Source organism: Balaenoptera borealis (assembly GCF_965194805.1).
Source record: "Balaenoptera borealis genome assembly, chromosome: 3".
Taxonomy (NCBI): Eukaryota; Metazoa; Chordata; class Mammalia; order Artiodactyla; family Balaenopteridae; genus Balaenoptera; species Balaenoptera borealis.
In genome coordinates this window covers 120,080,388-120,097,000 of record NC_138866.1, presented here as the reverse complement: position 1 = coordinate 120,097,000, position 16,613 = coordinate 120,080,388, and the positions used below count along the sequence as shown (strand labels likewise).

General features: G+C 38.9%; 1 protein-coding gene and 1 long non-coding RNA gene across 4 annotated transcripts in view; both read right to left on the bottom strand.

Annotated features, from left to right (window-relative positions):
* ARIH1 (ariadne RBR E3 ubiquitin protein ligase 1) overlaps positions 1-16,613 on the bottom strand; it is a 117,014-nt gene that overhangs the window by 34,710 nt on the left and 65,691 nt on the right. For all 3 annotated transcript variants that reach the window (XM_082383582.1, XM_082383581.1, XM_082383580.1), the window contains exons 4-5: positions 6,571-6,663; positions 6,017-6,072 (exon numbers count right to left, since the gene is read on the bottom strand). In XM_082383582.1, the coding sequence (XP_082239708.1) occupies positions 6,017-6,072; positions 6,571-6,663 (149 nt within the window). The remainder of the gene's footprint in view (positions 1-6,016; positions 6,073-6,570; positions 6,664-16,613) is intronic.
* On the bottom strand, positions 8,155-16,612 carry LOC309624901. The gene is made up of 2 exons (XR_014242196.1): positions 9,507-16,612; positions 8,155-9,444 (listed from the first exon to the last, which is right to left on the bottom strand). It is a non-coding gene; the product is annotated as an uncharacterized lncRNA (long non-coding RNA).

Here is a 16,613-nt window from a genome sequence, read left to right as displayed (position 1 = left end):
ATCCCTCCCCCATGCCCCCTCCCCTTGGCAACCACAAGTCTGTTCTCTAAGTCTGTGAGTCTGTTTCTCTTTGGTAGATAAATTTATTTGTGTCATACTTTAGATTCCACATATAAGTGATATCATATGGTATTTGTCTTTCTCTTTCTGACTTACTTCACTTAGTATGATAACCTCTAGGTCCATCCATGTTGCTTGAAATGGCATTATTTCATTCTGTTTTATGGCTGAGTAGTATTCCACTGTATATATGTACCACATCTTCTTTATCCATTCATCTGTTGACAGACATTGAGGTTGTTTCCATGTCTTGGCTATTGTAAATAGTGCTGCTATGAACACAGGGGTTCATGTATCTTTTTGAATTACAGTTCTGTCTGGACATATGCCCAGGAGTGGGATTGTTGAATCATATGGTAACTCTATTTTTAGTTCATTTTTTAAAAATCTTATGTATCAGTTAAAGCTTTAAAGAAAATCATCTGGCATAATTTTGCTAGGAGTGAGTGGCAATGAGTTGCTGTCATCAACTCTGCTTATCTGTTTCTAAAAACCCCCATATATGAAAATAAACCATTCCATTTTTTAGACACACCTTGCAGGATGTTGAATCAGAACATCACAATTCCAGATATGTGTTCATGATAACAATGATTAGTCAAGGTGTGACTAAATACATTACTTGCAGGTCTTTAAAGATTAAACAGATACAAGTTTACCTTTATCATCCCTAAGATTACTAGAGAAGCTATACATAGAAAAAGAAATTTAGGCCCCAAACAACTACATAGAAAAACTAACCTACTGTGAGTTCCCTGGTGGCCTAGTGGTTAGGATTATAGGCTGTCCCTACCGTGGCATGGGTCCAATCCCTGGTCGGGGAACTAAGATCCCACAAGCAGCATGGCGCAGCCAAAAAAAAAAAAAAAAAAAAAAAACACAAACCACTAACCAACTACTAGTATGAACAGAGACAAACATTTATTCAGTCTCAAGTGATAAATAATTTAGATAAATAGTTTTCATTAATCTCATGAAAGCATCAAAGAAGGGGAGCCCCACTTAGCCAAATAGCCCTAATGGTATCATAGCACAAATCAATCACTGGAGTTAGCAATGATAACATACGCTTATGAAAGCAGGGAGAATAATAAATTTCCAGTTACTTATTCAAGGATACGTGCCTATTACACACCCGTTGTGAAGGAGTAAAAAGGTGAATCCAATGAATCACTAATCTTAAGAAGTGAGTCTAAGAAGCACTGAAAGATCAGTGAATAATTTCTGTGTAGTATTTTACCAAGGTTAGAGTCACACATCCTGAGTGGAAATATGAAAAGAATTCAGTCAACATAAATAGGGTACCTGGAGTCAACTTACAGCCTAAGAAAGAATACAGACAAGTGCAGGGTAAGGGAAATATGGAGGATCTAAGGAACTCATAGGATGTCTATCCAAACCAAAATGAAAATGAGTTAAACTGAGGTGTTAAGAATGACTAAGATGATGAGTAGGTTAAGAGAACTGAAGAGTAAAACAGAAAGCGAGTACTGCTTGTAAGAAACAAAGTCAGGAGACAGTAGGAAAAAAAGTAAAAAAAAATCCTACCAAACCAAATGCAAATAAAATGCACAGTACTTTCAAGAAACCAAGCTCTACGTGGCTAGAATAATGTGAGAAAAGGTGAGGCAAAAGATAAAGTTGAATAGGTAAGCAATATAGGACAACGAAAGACATTTGTGAAGAAGAACTGGAAGGTGGTAACACTGGGTATAAGGGAATCACTTAGGAGCCAGTTGCAGATTCCCAGCTAAGACAAGATGATGGCGTGAATCAGGTTAATGGCAGTAGAAACAGAGAGAAATGGATGGATTTAAGGGTAATTAGGATGAGGAATTTACAGAATTTCGTGCAAGGATGACTCTGAGAAACGCAGGAGAAAAGTGTATCAGGGATATCACCAAGGTTTCTCATTCAGGCAAATCTTTAACACCAAGTGATGCCATTATTTGATACTGAGAAGCAAGAAGAATGAGTCTGGTGGTGGTAAAGGTAGTAGGAGGGCTGGACAAGATAAAGCCAGAGGAATGTACAAATGAAGATGCCTAATAGGCACTAGGATATATGGGTCCCAGGCTCAAAAAAAGAGTGTTAATCTGGAGATATGAATTTGGGAACTTCCGGGGCTTCCCTGGTGGCACGGTGGTTAAGAATCTGCCTGCCAATGCAGGGGACACAGGTTCGAGCCCTGGTCCGGGAAGATCCCACATGCCGCGGAGCAACTGAGCCCATGTGCCACAACTACTGAGCCTGCGCTCTGGAGCCCGCGAGCCACAACTACTGAGTCTGCGTGCCACAACTACTGAAGCCCACGCCCAGAGCCTGTGCTCTGCATGCAAAAGAAGCCACTGCAATGAGAAGCCCGCACACCGCAACAAAAAGTAGCCCCTGCTCGCCGCAACTAGAGAAAGCCCGCACACAGCAACGAAGACCCAATGCAGCCAAAAAAAAAAAAAAAAATTAAATTAAATTAAAAAAAAAATTGGGGAATTTCCAATGTAAGCCTAGGGAGAGTGTATAAAGTGCATAGAGTGAGGATAGTGGGATGGACAGAACCCCGAGGAGCACTCTTTTAGGAAGAGGCAAAGATGATTTTGTAAAGTCAGTAAGAGTAGAACTAGAGTAGGCCTAGGGTGGTGGCCTTAGGAGTACATGGCTGAGGTGAAGGGGATTTTCCTGGAAATGAGTAGATCACAGAAATGAAAGGCTATGGCAGGAGTTTTCAAACATAAGTATGCATCAGAACCATACTAAGACAGCTTGTCGTTCATATTGCTGGGCCCTGTCCCCAGAGTTTCTGATTCAGTAAGTCTGGAGCTGGGCCTGAGAATATGCATTCTCTTAACAAGCTCCTAGGTGATGTTGATGCTGCTGGTCGGGGGACTACACTTGTAGAACTACAGGGCTAGGGTGTAGAATGAACTAAACATATGGGCACTGAAATCACATTGGATGACAGCAAGCCTTGGGAGAAAGAAAAGATTGTGTGTGAGGTGACAGCACTACAAATAATTAAATGGGACAGACCAAGATGTCAAGCAGAGAAAAGCACAAAGGACCATGATACAGCTGGACAACAAAGACTCAAAGGATTTATGGATTTTAAACCGAAGAAGCGAAATGGTCTGAAAACAGCATTTGGGACCAAGGGGAACAATGACTTTACCTCTTGACCATAAAATACACAGGGGAAAAAACGCTAGCTTCAAATTGAGAGGGCTAAAGGGTAATATGTCTTCAGGAAGAATCAGGTTTCAGTTTCAAGTTCCAAATGAGTTTAATTCGAATTAAAACAAGAAACCATTTTTTAAATCTATCAAGTTGGAAATTTTTTAAAAACTGATAATCCATCACTGGGAAGGATTCAGTTTCTTTCATACTAAGAAAAAAAAAAGCGTATTTCAGTTATGGATCTTAAGATTTTTTTTTTAAATAAATTTATTTATTTATTTTTGGTTATGTTGGGTCTTCGTTGCTGCACGCAGGCTTTCTCTAGTTGCAGCGAGCGGGGGCTACTCTTCGTTGCAGTGTGCGGGCTTCTCATTGCGGTGGCTTCTCTTGTTGTGGAGCACGGGTTCTAGGCACGAGGGCTTCAGTAGCTGTGGCACGCAGGCTCCATAGGTTGTGGCTCACAGGCTCTAGAGTGCAGACTCAGTAGCTGTGGCACACGGGCTTAGTTGCTCTGTGGCATGTGGGATCTTCCCGGACAAGGGCTTGAACCCGTGTCCCCTGCACTGGCAGGCAGATTCTTAACCACTGCGCCACCAGAGAAGTCCAGATCTTAAGATTAAACGTGAAAAACTGCACATTCTCTCATTTAATTAACCTTTTAAATTCTAAAAGAAAGAAATTATTCATTTAAAAGGAAGAATATGGAAGATATAGCATACAACGATTTAAGGTAAAATGTGGATGTGCACCAGCATGCACATCCAAAGAGCTCAAGAAACCCCAAAGAGGAAAAACACAAGGAGAACCACATCTAGATATATCGTAGTCAAAACTGTTTTAAGACAAAGACATAGCAAATCTTGAAAGCAGCAAACAGGGGACAAAAATATTATTAATAGCTGACTTATGAGAAACAATGGAGGCAAGAAGACAGTACAATGACATATTCAAAGTGATGAACCTATTAAACAAAAAGCCAAAGAGCATATACATTTGTAGAAATCACCAAACTGCATTACAAAAAGGTTCTAAAAGTATACTCCCCATTGTACTATATGCTCACTCATATTAGATATTACCAAATTCTTTCTTATTATCAGTCCTAATAACCTTCTATGATGAAACTCATCATAAACTGTCAAACTCTTTTCATCCTCATCTCTAGTAATCTGCTACTCTGTGCTCTAGCTACTACAGAATACATAACAGAGAAGTTCATGGACTATTTAAAAAATATTGGCATCCCTTCTTTAATACTACCCTCCACTCCCTCAACCCAAAATTTTACTCTTTGATATTACTCCCTAAGTAAAGCTTCCCTAAATTCTTCAGATAGAGTAATTTGTTTCTTTGTAAATGCACTTTATATATACATTTATACATAAAACTTAAAACTATGCGTTTTATTTATTTATTATTATGAACCTCTTGGAGAAAGGAAATGTATCGTAATTTTTTTGTTGTTCTCCTGTGTATATGTGCTAATGAGTAGGTTCCCAGTAAATGTTTGCGGAATGAATGAAAAGATACAGTGACCTATGCTGATGAAATGTAATGATGAAAGAATACAAAGAATTAAAGTATCGGGGGCAAGATAAAGAAGGCTGGAAGGATGGCAGTACTTTAAGATGATACATGGTTTACGTCTGTTAGCTTATAACAATAATGGAAATAAGATTTACTGGAAGATAGAAACAGTATTAACACAAGCTGACAACAACAGTAAATATATTTTAGTAAACCAAAGTAGGTTGGGATTAACAAAGTGGAATCAGTGGCTTTATAAACTGTGCTGGTTAAGTCAATTTATGGCTTCATTAGATTAAGGAATTTGCTCACTAAAGCACATGGCTGCTTTTACTTTTATTACCTTCAAATCCCAGTGCTTAAACACAGACATACCTTTATATAGGCAATTATCCAGGACTAATTATACAATGTGTCTGTGGATCATTCAGGCCCTTAATATGTTTATCTTCCTAGACTGAAATCAATTAGGTAGCCTGAGGTCATGAAAACAGCACTGACTCAGGAATTAAACAACCTGGGATTTTACCCCATGTACAGGAGCTAACTATGCTTGTTTCTTCAAGTTCCTTTCTCTCCTTCAAAAAGGAACCTTCCGCAAGGCCAGTAGATAGCCAACAGCCTCCAGCTGCAGTGTCTTTGGGATCCATAGCAGTGTTCCAGCTGAGGCCACATTCCCCCTGGTTAGCTCCCAGTGAGAGACTGAGCATGACAATGGTACCAGGGCCTGGCCATTTCTGCTTACTGAGGTATTCCTCTGTGGGAAACCTATGCACTGGAGTTGTCTGCACAGGGCTGACAGAGACTCTCACAGCTGCAACATAGTCTGAGTCTCTTCCTATTGAATCCTCCTTCCTTCTTTCTCTCCTTTAACAAGTGTCAGAACTGTAACATGGTCTGTCTAGTGCTCCTCCTCCTCTTTATCCTACATAGATGCTATCCCACAATAAATCGCCTTCCCTTTTAACTTTGTCTTGGCATCTGCTTCCCAGAGGACATCAACTGACACACTGACATATCCTATTCTCTAACTACAAGGTTTACTGAAATCTAGCTATCATGTATTGCCAACTTTACCAGAATACTGACTGGGCATTTAACCAGGTTACAAACAGGCTTGTGTACTACAAAGGAATATAGATTAGAAAGTCTCTTCAGACTCTAAAAATTTCACCTCCTCTATGGTGTTGAGCAAAAATTAACTTGGTTTAACTAACTAATCAATATTCAACATGCAGAATCTATCAAAAGTACTTACATAACTGTGTTGTCATCCACTAAGATATCACAACCATGAGCAGGACACGAAATAGTCTGAAAAAGATCAAAATTTAAACTATGTCTTCATTCAACAAATATTTACTGAATGTTTACCATTGCCAGGAACTTTGCTAGGTTCTGAGGATACCTTAACATTTATAGGACCTTAATCATTCCCTTTCTATTAAAGGAAACGTGTGTGTGTATGTGTATCACCATAAGTAAGTAAAACTGCTAACCCAAACAACTGGTTTTTCAATATAAAACTTGACTGGCAAAAGCAAGAGATATGACAAAAATTCTCAACCAGTTTAGCCTGATAAATACAAATGTTAATGCCTGCTGAGAAAATATTACCTGGACTGGATCTTTAACTGGAATGCCTCATTGTAAATAGAAAAGAGTCTCAATTATCTTTTATTTGTTTTAATCTAGAAAAAAAAGTCCACATGCAATTCACAACCCAGAATGCTTCACCTGTTTATATCTGTGTAAGGGTCTAAACACTATAAGAAATTCAAGAAAAACTCAGAAACAAATTAGCATTTTTACCTGTCCCATGCCTTCTTCCATTATTTTGGTAGTTAAATATTCGCTCCAGCACTGCATACAAAACTTATGTCCACATTCAAGGCCAGTGAAATACTGCAACAAAAATACATGGACTTTGAAAAGACATTATCAGGAGAATCACTATACATAGTGACTCAATAAGGCTCTATTAGGTCACATTTCTCGCAGTGGCTAAAATGTCCAATTTGACATGACTAGATGGGCTCCTAAAATGAACTTCTAGGTGGTGAAATCTATACACGCAAATTCATTGAACACAAAACACCTAATTAATGAGAAATGCATCTGCAGTAGATATTTATAATTTTTAGGAAAGGCACACAACAAGTTTGTACCAATAAGCATATGAAAAGATGCTCAGTATCCTTAGTCATCAGGGAAATGTAAATCAAAGCCACAGTGAGACATCACTTCACACCCACTAGGACAGCTATAATCAAAAAGACATAATAAAAGCGTTGACAAGCATGTAGAGAAATCAGAACTCTCATACACTGCTGGTGGGAATGTAAAATGCTACAGGAACTTTGGAAAACACTCTGGCATTTTCTCAAAAAATTAAACAGAGTTATTATCGTATGATCCAGCAACTCCACTCCTAGGTATATACCCAACAGAAATGAAAACATACATCCCACATAAAAACTTGTACACAAATGTTCACAGCAGCATTATCAACAATAACCCAAAAGTGGAAACAACTCGAATGTCCATCAACTGACAAATAAGCAAAATGTGAAATATGAATAATAACAGAATATAATTCAGCCATAAAAGGGAGCAAAGTATTGGTACATACTATAATGTGGACGAACCTTGAAAACACGCTAAGTGAAATAAGCCAATCACAAAAGAGCACATACTGTTTGATTCCACTTATATGAAATGTCCATAATATGCAAATTCATAGAGAAAGAAAGTAGATTTGTGGTTGCTCAGGGCTGGGAAGCTTGGGAAGGAATGAGAAGTGACTATAAAAGGAACAGGTCTTTGGGGGGTTACTAAAATGTTCCAAAATTGTAGTAATGGCTGCACAACCCTGTGACTATACTTAAGACCACTTTAAATAGGCAAGTTGTATGGTATGTGAATTCATCTTAATAAAGCTGTTATTTTACTTTATTTTTTATTTTTATTTTTTGGCCACGCCACGCGGCTTGTGGGATCTTAGTTCCCCAACCAGGGACTGAACCCGGCCCACGGCAGTGAAAGCACCAAGTCCTAACCACTGGACCACCAGGGAGCTCCCAAAGCTGTTATTTTTCAAATGTGACACAAATACAGCACTTCATGGAGCTGCATGGAACATGGCTAACCTAGAAAATAAAATGTTATGGAAACCAAAATATTTACTCAGAAAAATAGTAACATTTGAATAATAAGAATAATAGTAACATTTTGGTCTAATCTTATACTAGTTACATGATTTGAAATACTATCAGTTTGACAGCTGGTTAAATGAAGGATACTATCTTCTATAATGAGATATTAAAAGTAGGTACTTTAAATAATATTAAGAGAGTCTAGAGGACTGTATTTTCAAAAGACAAATAATGGTTATCATATTTTTTTTTTATTTTTTTATTTTTTTTTAGAATTTTTTTTTTTTTTTTGGCTGCATTGGGTCTTCGCTGCTGCGTGCGGGCTTTCTCTAGTTGCAGTGAGCAGGGGCTACTCTTCACTGCGGGTGTGCAGGCTTCTCCTTGTGGTGGCTTCTCTTGTTGCGGAGCACGGGCTTCAGTAGTTGAAACACGCAGGCTCAGTAGTTGTGGCACCCGGGCTTAGTTGCTCCGCAGCATGTGGGATCTTCCCGGACCACGGCTTAAACCCGTGTTCCCTGCATTGGCAGGCGGATTCTTAACCACTGTGCCACCAGGGAAGTCCAATGGTTATCATATTTTAGTTTAAGAATATTTTACAATATTTACTACCAAATTATTTTTAAATGAATAAGTAATATAGGCTGATGTTAAAGACAATTATTTAACAATATGAGTTTATGTTGGAAAAATAAGTCTCCCTCATCCCCATCTTTCTCTACCTTGTCCTCTGCCTCTACCCAGAAGTAATCACTATTTCCAATATCTTACATATTATATTCTTCCAGAGATGTTCTAATGTACACAGGTACACATACAGTAAAAGTACCACAAACTTTCTTCTGCATCTTGGTTTTCTTTATTATTATTATTATTACCTTTGTGATTAAATGAATGTGTATCAGGAAAAATTTGTACAAGTGAAACTGTAACAGTATAAACTTACAGTTTGATTATTACAAAGCTTTGTTCATAGGGGCTGTTGCATTTACACTACAGAAGAGAACCTTGGTGGGAATATGACCTTGGTGACCCTTGGTGACCCATGTCAAAACCTTGGTGACCCATGTCAAAACAGTATATTATCCAACTCCTTGATCTCTGCCAATCTAACAGGTGAAAATGAAGTAACTACCATTAGTTTTCATTTTAATTTCTTTTTATGGTGAAGTTTAAACATTTGAAAAAAGATTTAAGGCTGTATATTTCTTTTTCTGTGAAATTTCTTCTCCTATTTTGCCCATTTTTCCTCTGGGCTTTTTTTCTAAATGATTTACTGGGGTTTTCTACTTATGTAGAAAATTGGCTGTTTATAAGTGTAGAAAATATTTTCTCCCAGTTTCAATGTTTACATTTTGCTGCTATGCAGAAGCTCTTTATTCATATGAGGCAAAATGTATTAGTTTTAGAATCTATGGCTTCTAAATTAATTTAGATATAAGCAGTTAGGTAGGTAAGAATCAAACTTTCCAGATGGCTACCAAGTTGTTCCATCAACCATTTATTAAATACCCCACCTTATCTGAAATGCCTCCTCTATTATATACTATTAATATAATTAATAATTATTAATATTAATATAATATACTATTATACTATACTATTATACTAAATTCTCCTCATGTATACTTGACTCTCCTGTTCCACCGCACTGCCTACTCCTTTTTTTTCGGTTGCCCCAGATTCTAGTTGCGGCTTGCACGCTCCTTAGTTGTGGCATGAGAACTCTTAGCTGGGGCATGCATGTGGGACCTAGTTCCCTGACCAGGGATCAAACCCGGGGCCCCTGCACTGGGAGTGCAAAGCCCTATCAACTGCGCCACCAGGGAAATCACTGCCCTGCCTATTCCTGAATTTGGTACGACTAGTTCCCCCCCTACCGCCATCAATCTATTCTTCTTTTTCTTTATTTCATTATTATTCATCTTTCCAAATACTTGGCATTCATTTATCTCCCCTTTTCTTCATACAGATCTTTCATATTTCTTGCCAAGTTTATTCCCAGCTCTTTTATTCATTCTGTGGCTCTTATAGTGACATTTTAAATTCTATAACATTTTCTAATTAGCTGTTATTTGAAATATGCTTACAAAATTTCTGATGTTGCTTATGATATAGATGAAAATAGTCAGGATACAATATTACAGCATATCAACTATATAAAAAATACCTGGAAAGTAGCCGGGGAAGACAATGTTTCAGAGCCCTGAGACTGGTTTTACAGAACAAATCATGGAAAATATCAAGGTTAAAATATGGTTCTATTCAGGGACTTCCCTGGTGGTCCAGTGGTAAAGAATTCGCCTTACAATGCAGGGGACGCGGGTTCGATCCCTCATCGGGGAACTAAGCACACGTGCCGCAACTACTGAGCTCGTGAGTCTCAACTAGAGAGCCTGCATACCGCAAACTACAGAGCCCACACGCTCTGGAACCCGCACGCCACAACTACATAGCCCACACACGCTGGAACCTGCGCACCACAACTAGAGAAGAGAAAATCTGCACACCACAACTAGAGAGAAGCCTGCGCTCTGCAACGAAAGATCTCACGTGCCGCAACTAAGACCCAACACAGCCCAAAATAAATTAAAAAGAAACAATAAATAAATCTTTAAAAAAAAAAATATGGGGACTTCCCTGGTAGCGCAGTGGTTAAGAATCCACCTGCCAATGCAAGGGACATGGGTTCGATCCCTGGTCCAGGAAGATCCCACATGCCATGGAGCAACTAAGCCCATGTGCCACAACTACTGAGCCCACGTGCTGCAACTACTGAAGCCCGCGTGCCTAGAGCCCGCGCCGCACAAAAAGAGAAGCCAACGCAATGAGAAGTCCACGCACCGCAATGAAGCATAGACCCCACTCACTGCAACTAGAGAAAGCCTGCATGCAACGAAGACCCAACGGAGCCAAAAAATAATAATAAATTAATTTTTTAAAATATGGTGCTATTCAGAGATTGACAATGATTCTAACTCATTCACAAAATGAGTGAAGACAAATATTTGGGAAATCAATATTCTCATCCATTAAAAAAAAGATATGGGAAATCAGTAAAAGAATCTATTCTCATTACTCCCCAGTAGTGAAGGAGATCTGGCACTAACCTGTTGCCAGATTACTAAAGGAGAATATTTGATTTTTGAGACTATAATGAGAAGGGGCATTCTGTAAAGGACAAATACAGTAGAGTCATGTATCAGCAATTCTAACATGTTTTACTGGTGACTTAAAAACACATACACAGGGCTTCCCTGGTGGCGCAGTGGTTAAGAATCCACCTGCCAACACAGGACACGGGTTCAAGCCCTGGTCCGGGAAGATCCCACATGCCGCGGAGAAACTAAGCCTGTGCACCACAACCACTGAGCCTGCACTCTAGAGCCCATGTGCCACAACTACTGAAGTCCGTGCACCTAGAGCCTGTGCTCCGCAACAAGAGAAGCCACCAAAATGAGAAGCCTGCGCAGCACAACGAAGAGTAGCCCCTGCTCGCCACAACCAGAGAAAAGCCCGTGTGCAGCAACAAAGACCCAACGCAGCCGTAAATAAATAAATAAATAATAAAATAAATAAATAAATAAATAAATAAATAAAAAGAAAATGGCCTTAAAAAAAAAAAAGAACACATACACATCCTCATGTGCTTTATTCGTTTTTCAAAGACTGAGAGATTAAAGGTCACAATGGTTAGTAAGTGACCACTGTAAGTAACACCTTTACTTCTGGGACTTCTACACCAGGGCTCATTATAAGATAAGATAAAAGGACAAAAAGAAAGCTTTTTTTCCCCTCCCTTTCCAATAACATTTTTTTTTTTTTGATGTGGACCATTTTTTGAAGTCTTTACTGAATTTGTTACAATATTGTTTCTGTTTTATGTTTTGGCTTTTTTTTGCTGGGAGGCATGTGGGATCTTAGCTCCCCGACCAGGGCTCAAACCCGCAACCCCTGCATTGGAAGGCAAAGTCTTAACCACTGGACCACCAGGAAGTCCCCCAATAACTTTTCTAATTAAATAGATAACAAGACTAAACAAGATAAATTAGAAAAATAAATCACACACGCATGTCCAAAGATAAAGCAAAAACTAACCTGTAGTATAAAGACATATTCATTGTGCTCAAGAGTTTTGTCATCAGGCTTCCCTGGTGGCACAGTGGTTAAGAATCCGCCTGCCAATGCAGGGGACATGGGTTCGAGCCCTGGTCTGGGAAGATCCCACATGCCACGGAGCAACTAAGCCCGTGCACCACAACTACTGAGCCCGTGAGCCACAACTACTGAAGCTCACACGCCTAGAGCCTATACTCTGCAACAAGAAAAGCCACTGCAATGAGAAGTCCGCGCACCGCAATGAAGAGTAGCCCCCGCTCACCGCAACTAGAGACAGCCCGCGTGCAGCAACAAAGACCCAACACAGCCAAAAGTAAAATAATTTTTTTTAAAAAAGAGTTTTATCATCATGGATATATCAGGGTATCATCCTGTCTGTCTTAGTTCCCTTTCCTTCCTCCTCCTCTGATATATTTGTTCCCTTACTACCTTGTGTTTACCTACTTGGCTCCCTGGGTCTTTCCCTGATACAGGGGATCAGATTATCTATTCGTTAAACTTACCCCTGTTTATATCATAAATATATCTGACCAAGAATACACTAAAAATATATAAAATATTATCTACAACAGAAATTAATGGTGCTGAAGAAAAAGAACTGAAAAAAGAATACATACTCTTAAAAGTTTCATTTATCTCCACCATTTACACAGATAGCAACTAATGTCAAAGAAAAGAATATTAAGAATTATCTTTCTTCTATCAGAAGTTGCCCATATAATCTCTAAACTTGAAGCCATTTTGTTCATAAAAACTGAGCAAATAATCAGGGCACCAGTTCCCTCATCTGTAAAATGGAATGAGTTAAAAAGGAAGATAGAACACAAAGATTCAGAAGTGCCCCAGGGATGGGGAAGCAGAGGTTGGACAACCGTCACAATCTTCAACTTTGCTTTTATCTATTTAACATATCTTATTCTTAGAAAATACAAATTATTTATGTCATAAAAATGATACGGTAGCCCAAGCTATATTTCCTAGTAGAGCTAAATCTTATGCTTTGATTCAAAAGAACATTATTATAAAGTGAGTAACTGTTGCCAGGACCAGGAACCCCCTGAACTGGCCACAACACAAGGGGGCAGAGAGATGGGGGAGGAATCTCTGAACTTGAAGAGTGTTCCAAAATCTCAGGAAATTGTTTTTAAAGAAGAGACCACCCAAAATAGTTAACTCCAAAGTATTATAAACTAAGCTGTCAGAAGCATTTACTTAAAATCTGTTTTCATGTGGCACTGTAATAAAGCAAAGTTGCTTTCTAGGAGAAAGGTATCAAAGATACACAATAATAAAAGGCTAGTATCAGTGTTTGAAGAGAGTAGTGGAAACTGAAACATGGGAGTTATTTAAGTAATGTAAGTAAAGAAATCATCCATCCAATTAATAAAGCATGAATGAAGAATCTCAGGTGACATTTACTTGCAAAACTGAAGAGGTTAAAATTATCCTTCTTCATTAGCCTAAAAACTGTGTGAAAAGAAGTCCTAGTTTCACCATGATTACTTTTTCCTAACACGGTTTCCTTAACACTTTAACTTACTTTCCAACCCATGCTGCTGTTTGCTTTTCCTGTCATTTACATAGCCAAACTTCCTTTAAAAGAGTAATCTGGGGCTTCCCTGGTGGCGCAGTGGTTGAGAATCTGCCTGCCAATGCAGGGGACACGGGTTCGAGTCCTGGTCTGGGAAGATCCCACATGCCGCGGAGCAACTAGGCCCATGAGCCACAACTACTGAGCCTGCGCGTCTGGAGCCTGTGCTCCGCAACAAGAGAGGCCGCGATAGTGAAAGGCCCGCGCACCGCGATGAAGAGTGGCCCCTGCTTGCCGCAACTAGAGAAAGCCCTCGCACAGAAACGAAGACCCAACACAGCCAAAAATAAATGAATTTTTTTAAAAAAAAGAGTAATCTGTATATTTATTGCCTCCCCTTCCTTTACTACCTTCAAGTCAATAACTCTTCGGCCCATGCAGTTTGGTTTCCCATCTTACCACAATACTGAAAATATTGATAACTTTCCAGGATCATCAGTCAACTTCTTGTTGTTAATTCCAAACTCACCTTTCAATTCTTTTCTCTGAAGCTAGCACTGTTTACCATTCTTGGAACTGCATTCTCTTCCTTTGGCTTCTGTATTTCCTAGTTTACCTAACTACCACACCTTCAGAGGTTAGTTCAAATGTCAGTGTCTGTGGGAAGTTCTCCCTGATCCAAAACTGGGTTAGGTGTCTCTCCAACATGTTCTCACAGTATCATGCCCTATCAAAGCACTTACCATTTTTTCTGACTATGTCATTTTACTTATCTGCCCAGCTAACCTGTAAATTATCTAAGGCAGGCATTATGCCTTTATTCTCCGTTGTTTCTAACACTTAGAATTGTGCCTGGTGTGTTGAATGATTGAATGAATAAATAGTGGTTTCTCCATCATCAGTTACAAGTGCAAGCACAATTTACACTGTGAATATCTACTCATGATTTTCAATTCTAATTTGTTCATACTGCCAATACCAAGGGCACTGAGGAAGTTACAGGGGTTATTTGCAAGCAGCTAGCTTCAGTACTCAAATTACATTTAAGATTTAAACTAAGGAGGAGCTGCTATAATAGAACACGAAGAGAAATGCCAAGGAATAAGGAAACCTTGTATAAGCTGGGACAAATTATTTGGGTCTCAGTATTACCTCACAGAAACATTTATAAACTGTAAACACTACACAAATGTCAACTATTAAAGAAAGATGATAAAATGGTCAAAACATGAAATTAACGTATTTTTAATAGCAGTGCTGATTGCTCTTTTTAAATACTTAAGTTAGGACTGTGATTTAAGGAGAGGGAAATGAATAAATAGTAGTTTCAGGCTGATAGAGATTTGAAAGAATATCTTATTCAATTTATTTGAAAGATTAAAAACACTGAGACCCAGCAAGATTAGATGATTTACTACCCAAAGCCAAAAAGCTAGTGTTAGAGCTGTGATCAATACTTGAGAATTTGGAAACTCAATTCAGCATTTTACCTACTAAATTATTTTAACTCTGATTTTCCATTTCTCTAAGAGAATGTAATTAACTTTCTTTTAAAACTTTTCTAAGCACCTGTATGTGTAAACAAATTAATTCCCTTCAAATGGGAACCTTTAGAGGTACATATGTTAAACTCTAAGATTAACAATGAAAAACCTTCAATATGTTAAAATATATAACATGGGTGACAATGACCTGGTATACACTAATTACTAGAAAAAGCTGCTTAACTATTAGAGAATATGAACAAGGTAGTTATAATTGTTGTATAATTAAACTATTCTTAGATATACTGAAACATCTTAAGAGGTGAATTCCAAGTAACTAAACCCCCTTTTTTTGCCACAAATGTAATTTTCCTATGGTTATTAATAATGTACCTTCATAGGAAGACTATGTTTATTTAAGCCTAAAATTTCTTCACTAGATATCCCAAAGTTAATCATCTAAATTCAATAGGTTTTTAAGAGTGATACTTGTACTAAAGAATCTCCATTAGGGCTTCCCTGGTCGCGCAGTGGCTGAGAATCTGCCTGCTAATGCAGGGGACACGGGTTCGAGCCCTGGTCTGGGAAGATTCCACATGCTGCGGAGCAACTAGGCCCATGAGCCACAACTACTGAGCCTGCGCGTCTGGAGCCTGTGCTCCGCAACAAGAGAGGCCACGATAGTGAGAGGCCCGCGCACGGAGATGAAGAGTGGCCCCCGCTTGCCACAACTAGAGAAAGCCCTCTCACAGAAACGAAGACCCAACATAGCCAAAAATAAAAATAAATAAATTAATTTTTTTTAAAAAGCCATAAAAAAAGAATCTCCATTAGAATGGATCTGTGTGAAAATACTGAAAACCCTGAAAGCTCCCTAGTGAAATAGCATTAGACATTTTATAAGTGTTTTGGGTATTTATTCTAAAAACTTAGTTTTAAATCTATTTAAATCTAATTTGGATGGAAAATAATTCTGTTCACTGCCTACCTATTACACAATTCTCTTATGGGGGTAATATAAAAATGGAAAAGATTTAAGTGTGTAATGACAACTTGGACAAGTTGCTGCTTTAAAAAGCAAATGGGGGCCTCCCCTGGTGGCGCAATGGTTAAGAATCCTGTCAATGCAGGGGACATGGGTTCGAGTCCTGGTTCGGGAAGATCCCACATGCCGCGGAGCAACTAAGCCCGTGCGCCACAACTACTGAGCCTGAGTGCCTAGAGCCCGTGCTCCGCAACAAGAGAAGCCACCGCAATAAGAAGCCCGCGCACCACAACAAAGAGTAGCCCCCGCTCACCGCAACTACAGAAGGCCCACAAGCAGCAGCAACGAAGACCCAGCGCAGACGCAGACGCAGACACACACACACACCCACACACACAGCAAATGGGGGAGGACTGAGAGAGAACAAGCTCTTACTCTTTCTTTTCCTTTCTTTATCCTTAATATATTGATAGGTTACTGCTTTGCTACAATCCCAGACTCCCAGATCTTCCTTTATTTAAATAATGAAAAGTTGATTTACCCTCTGAAATACAGAGTCAGTGCTAGCCTTAAACTACCAGATA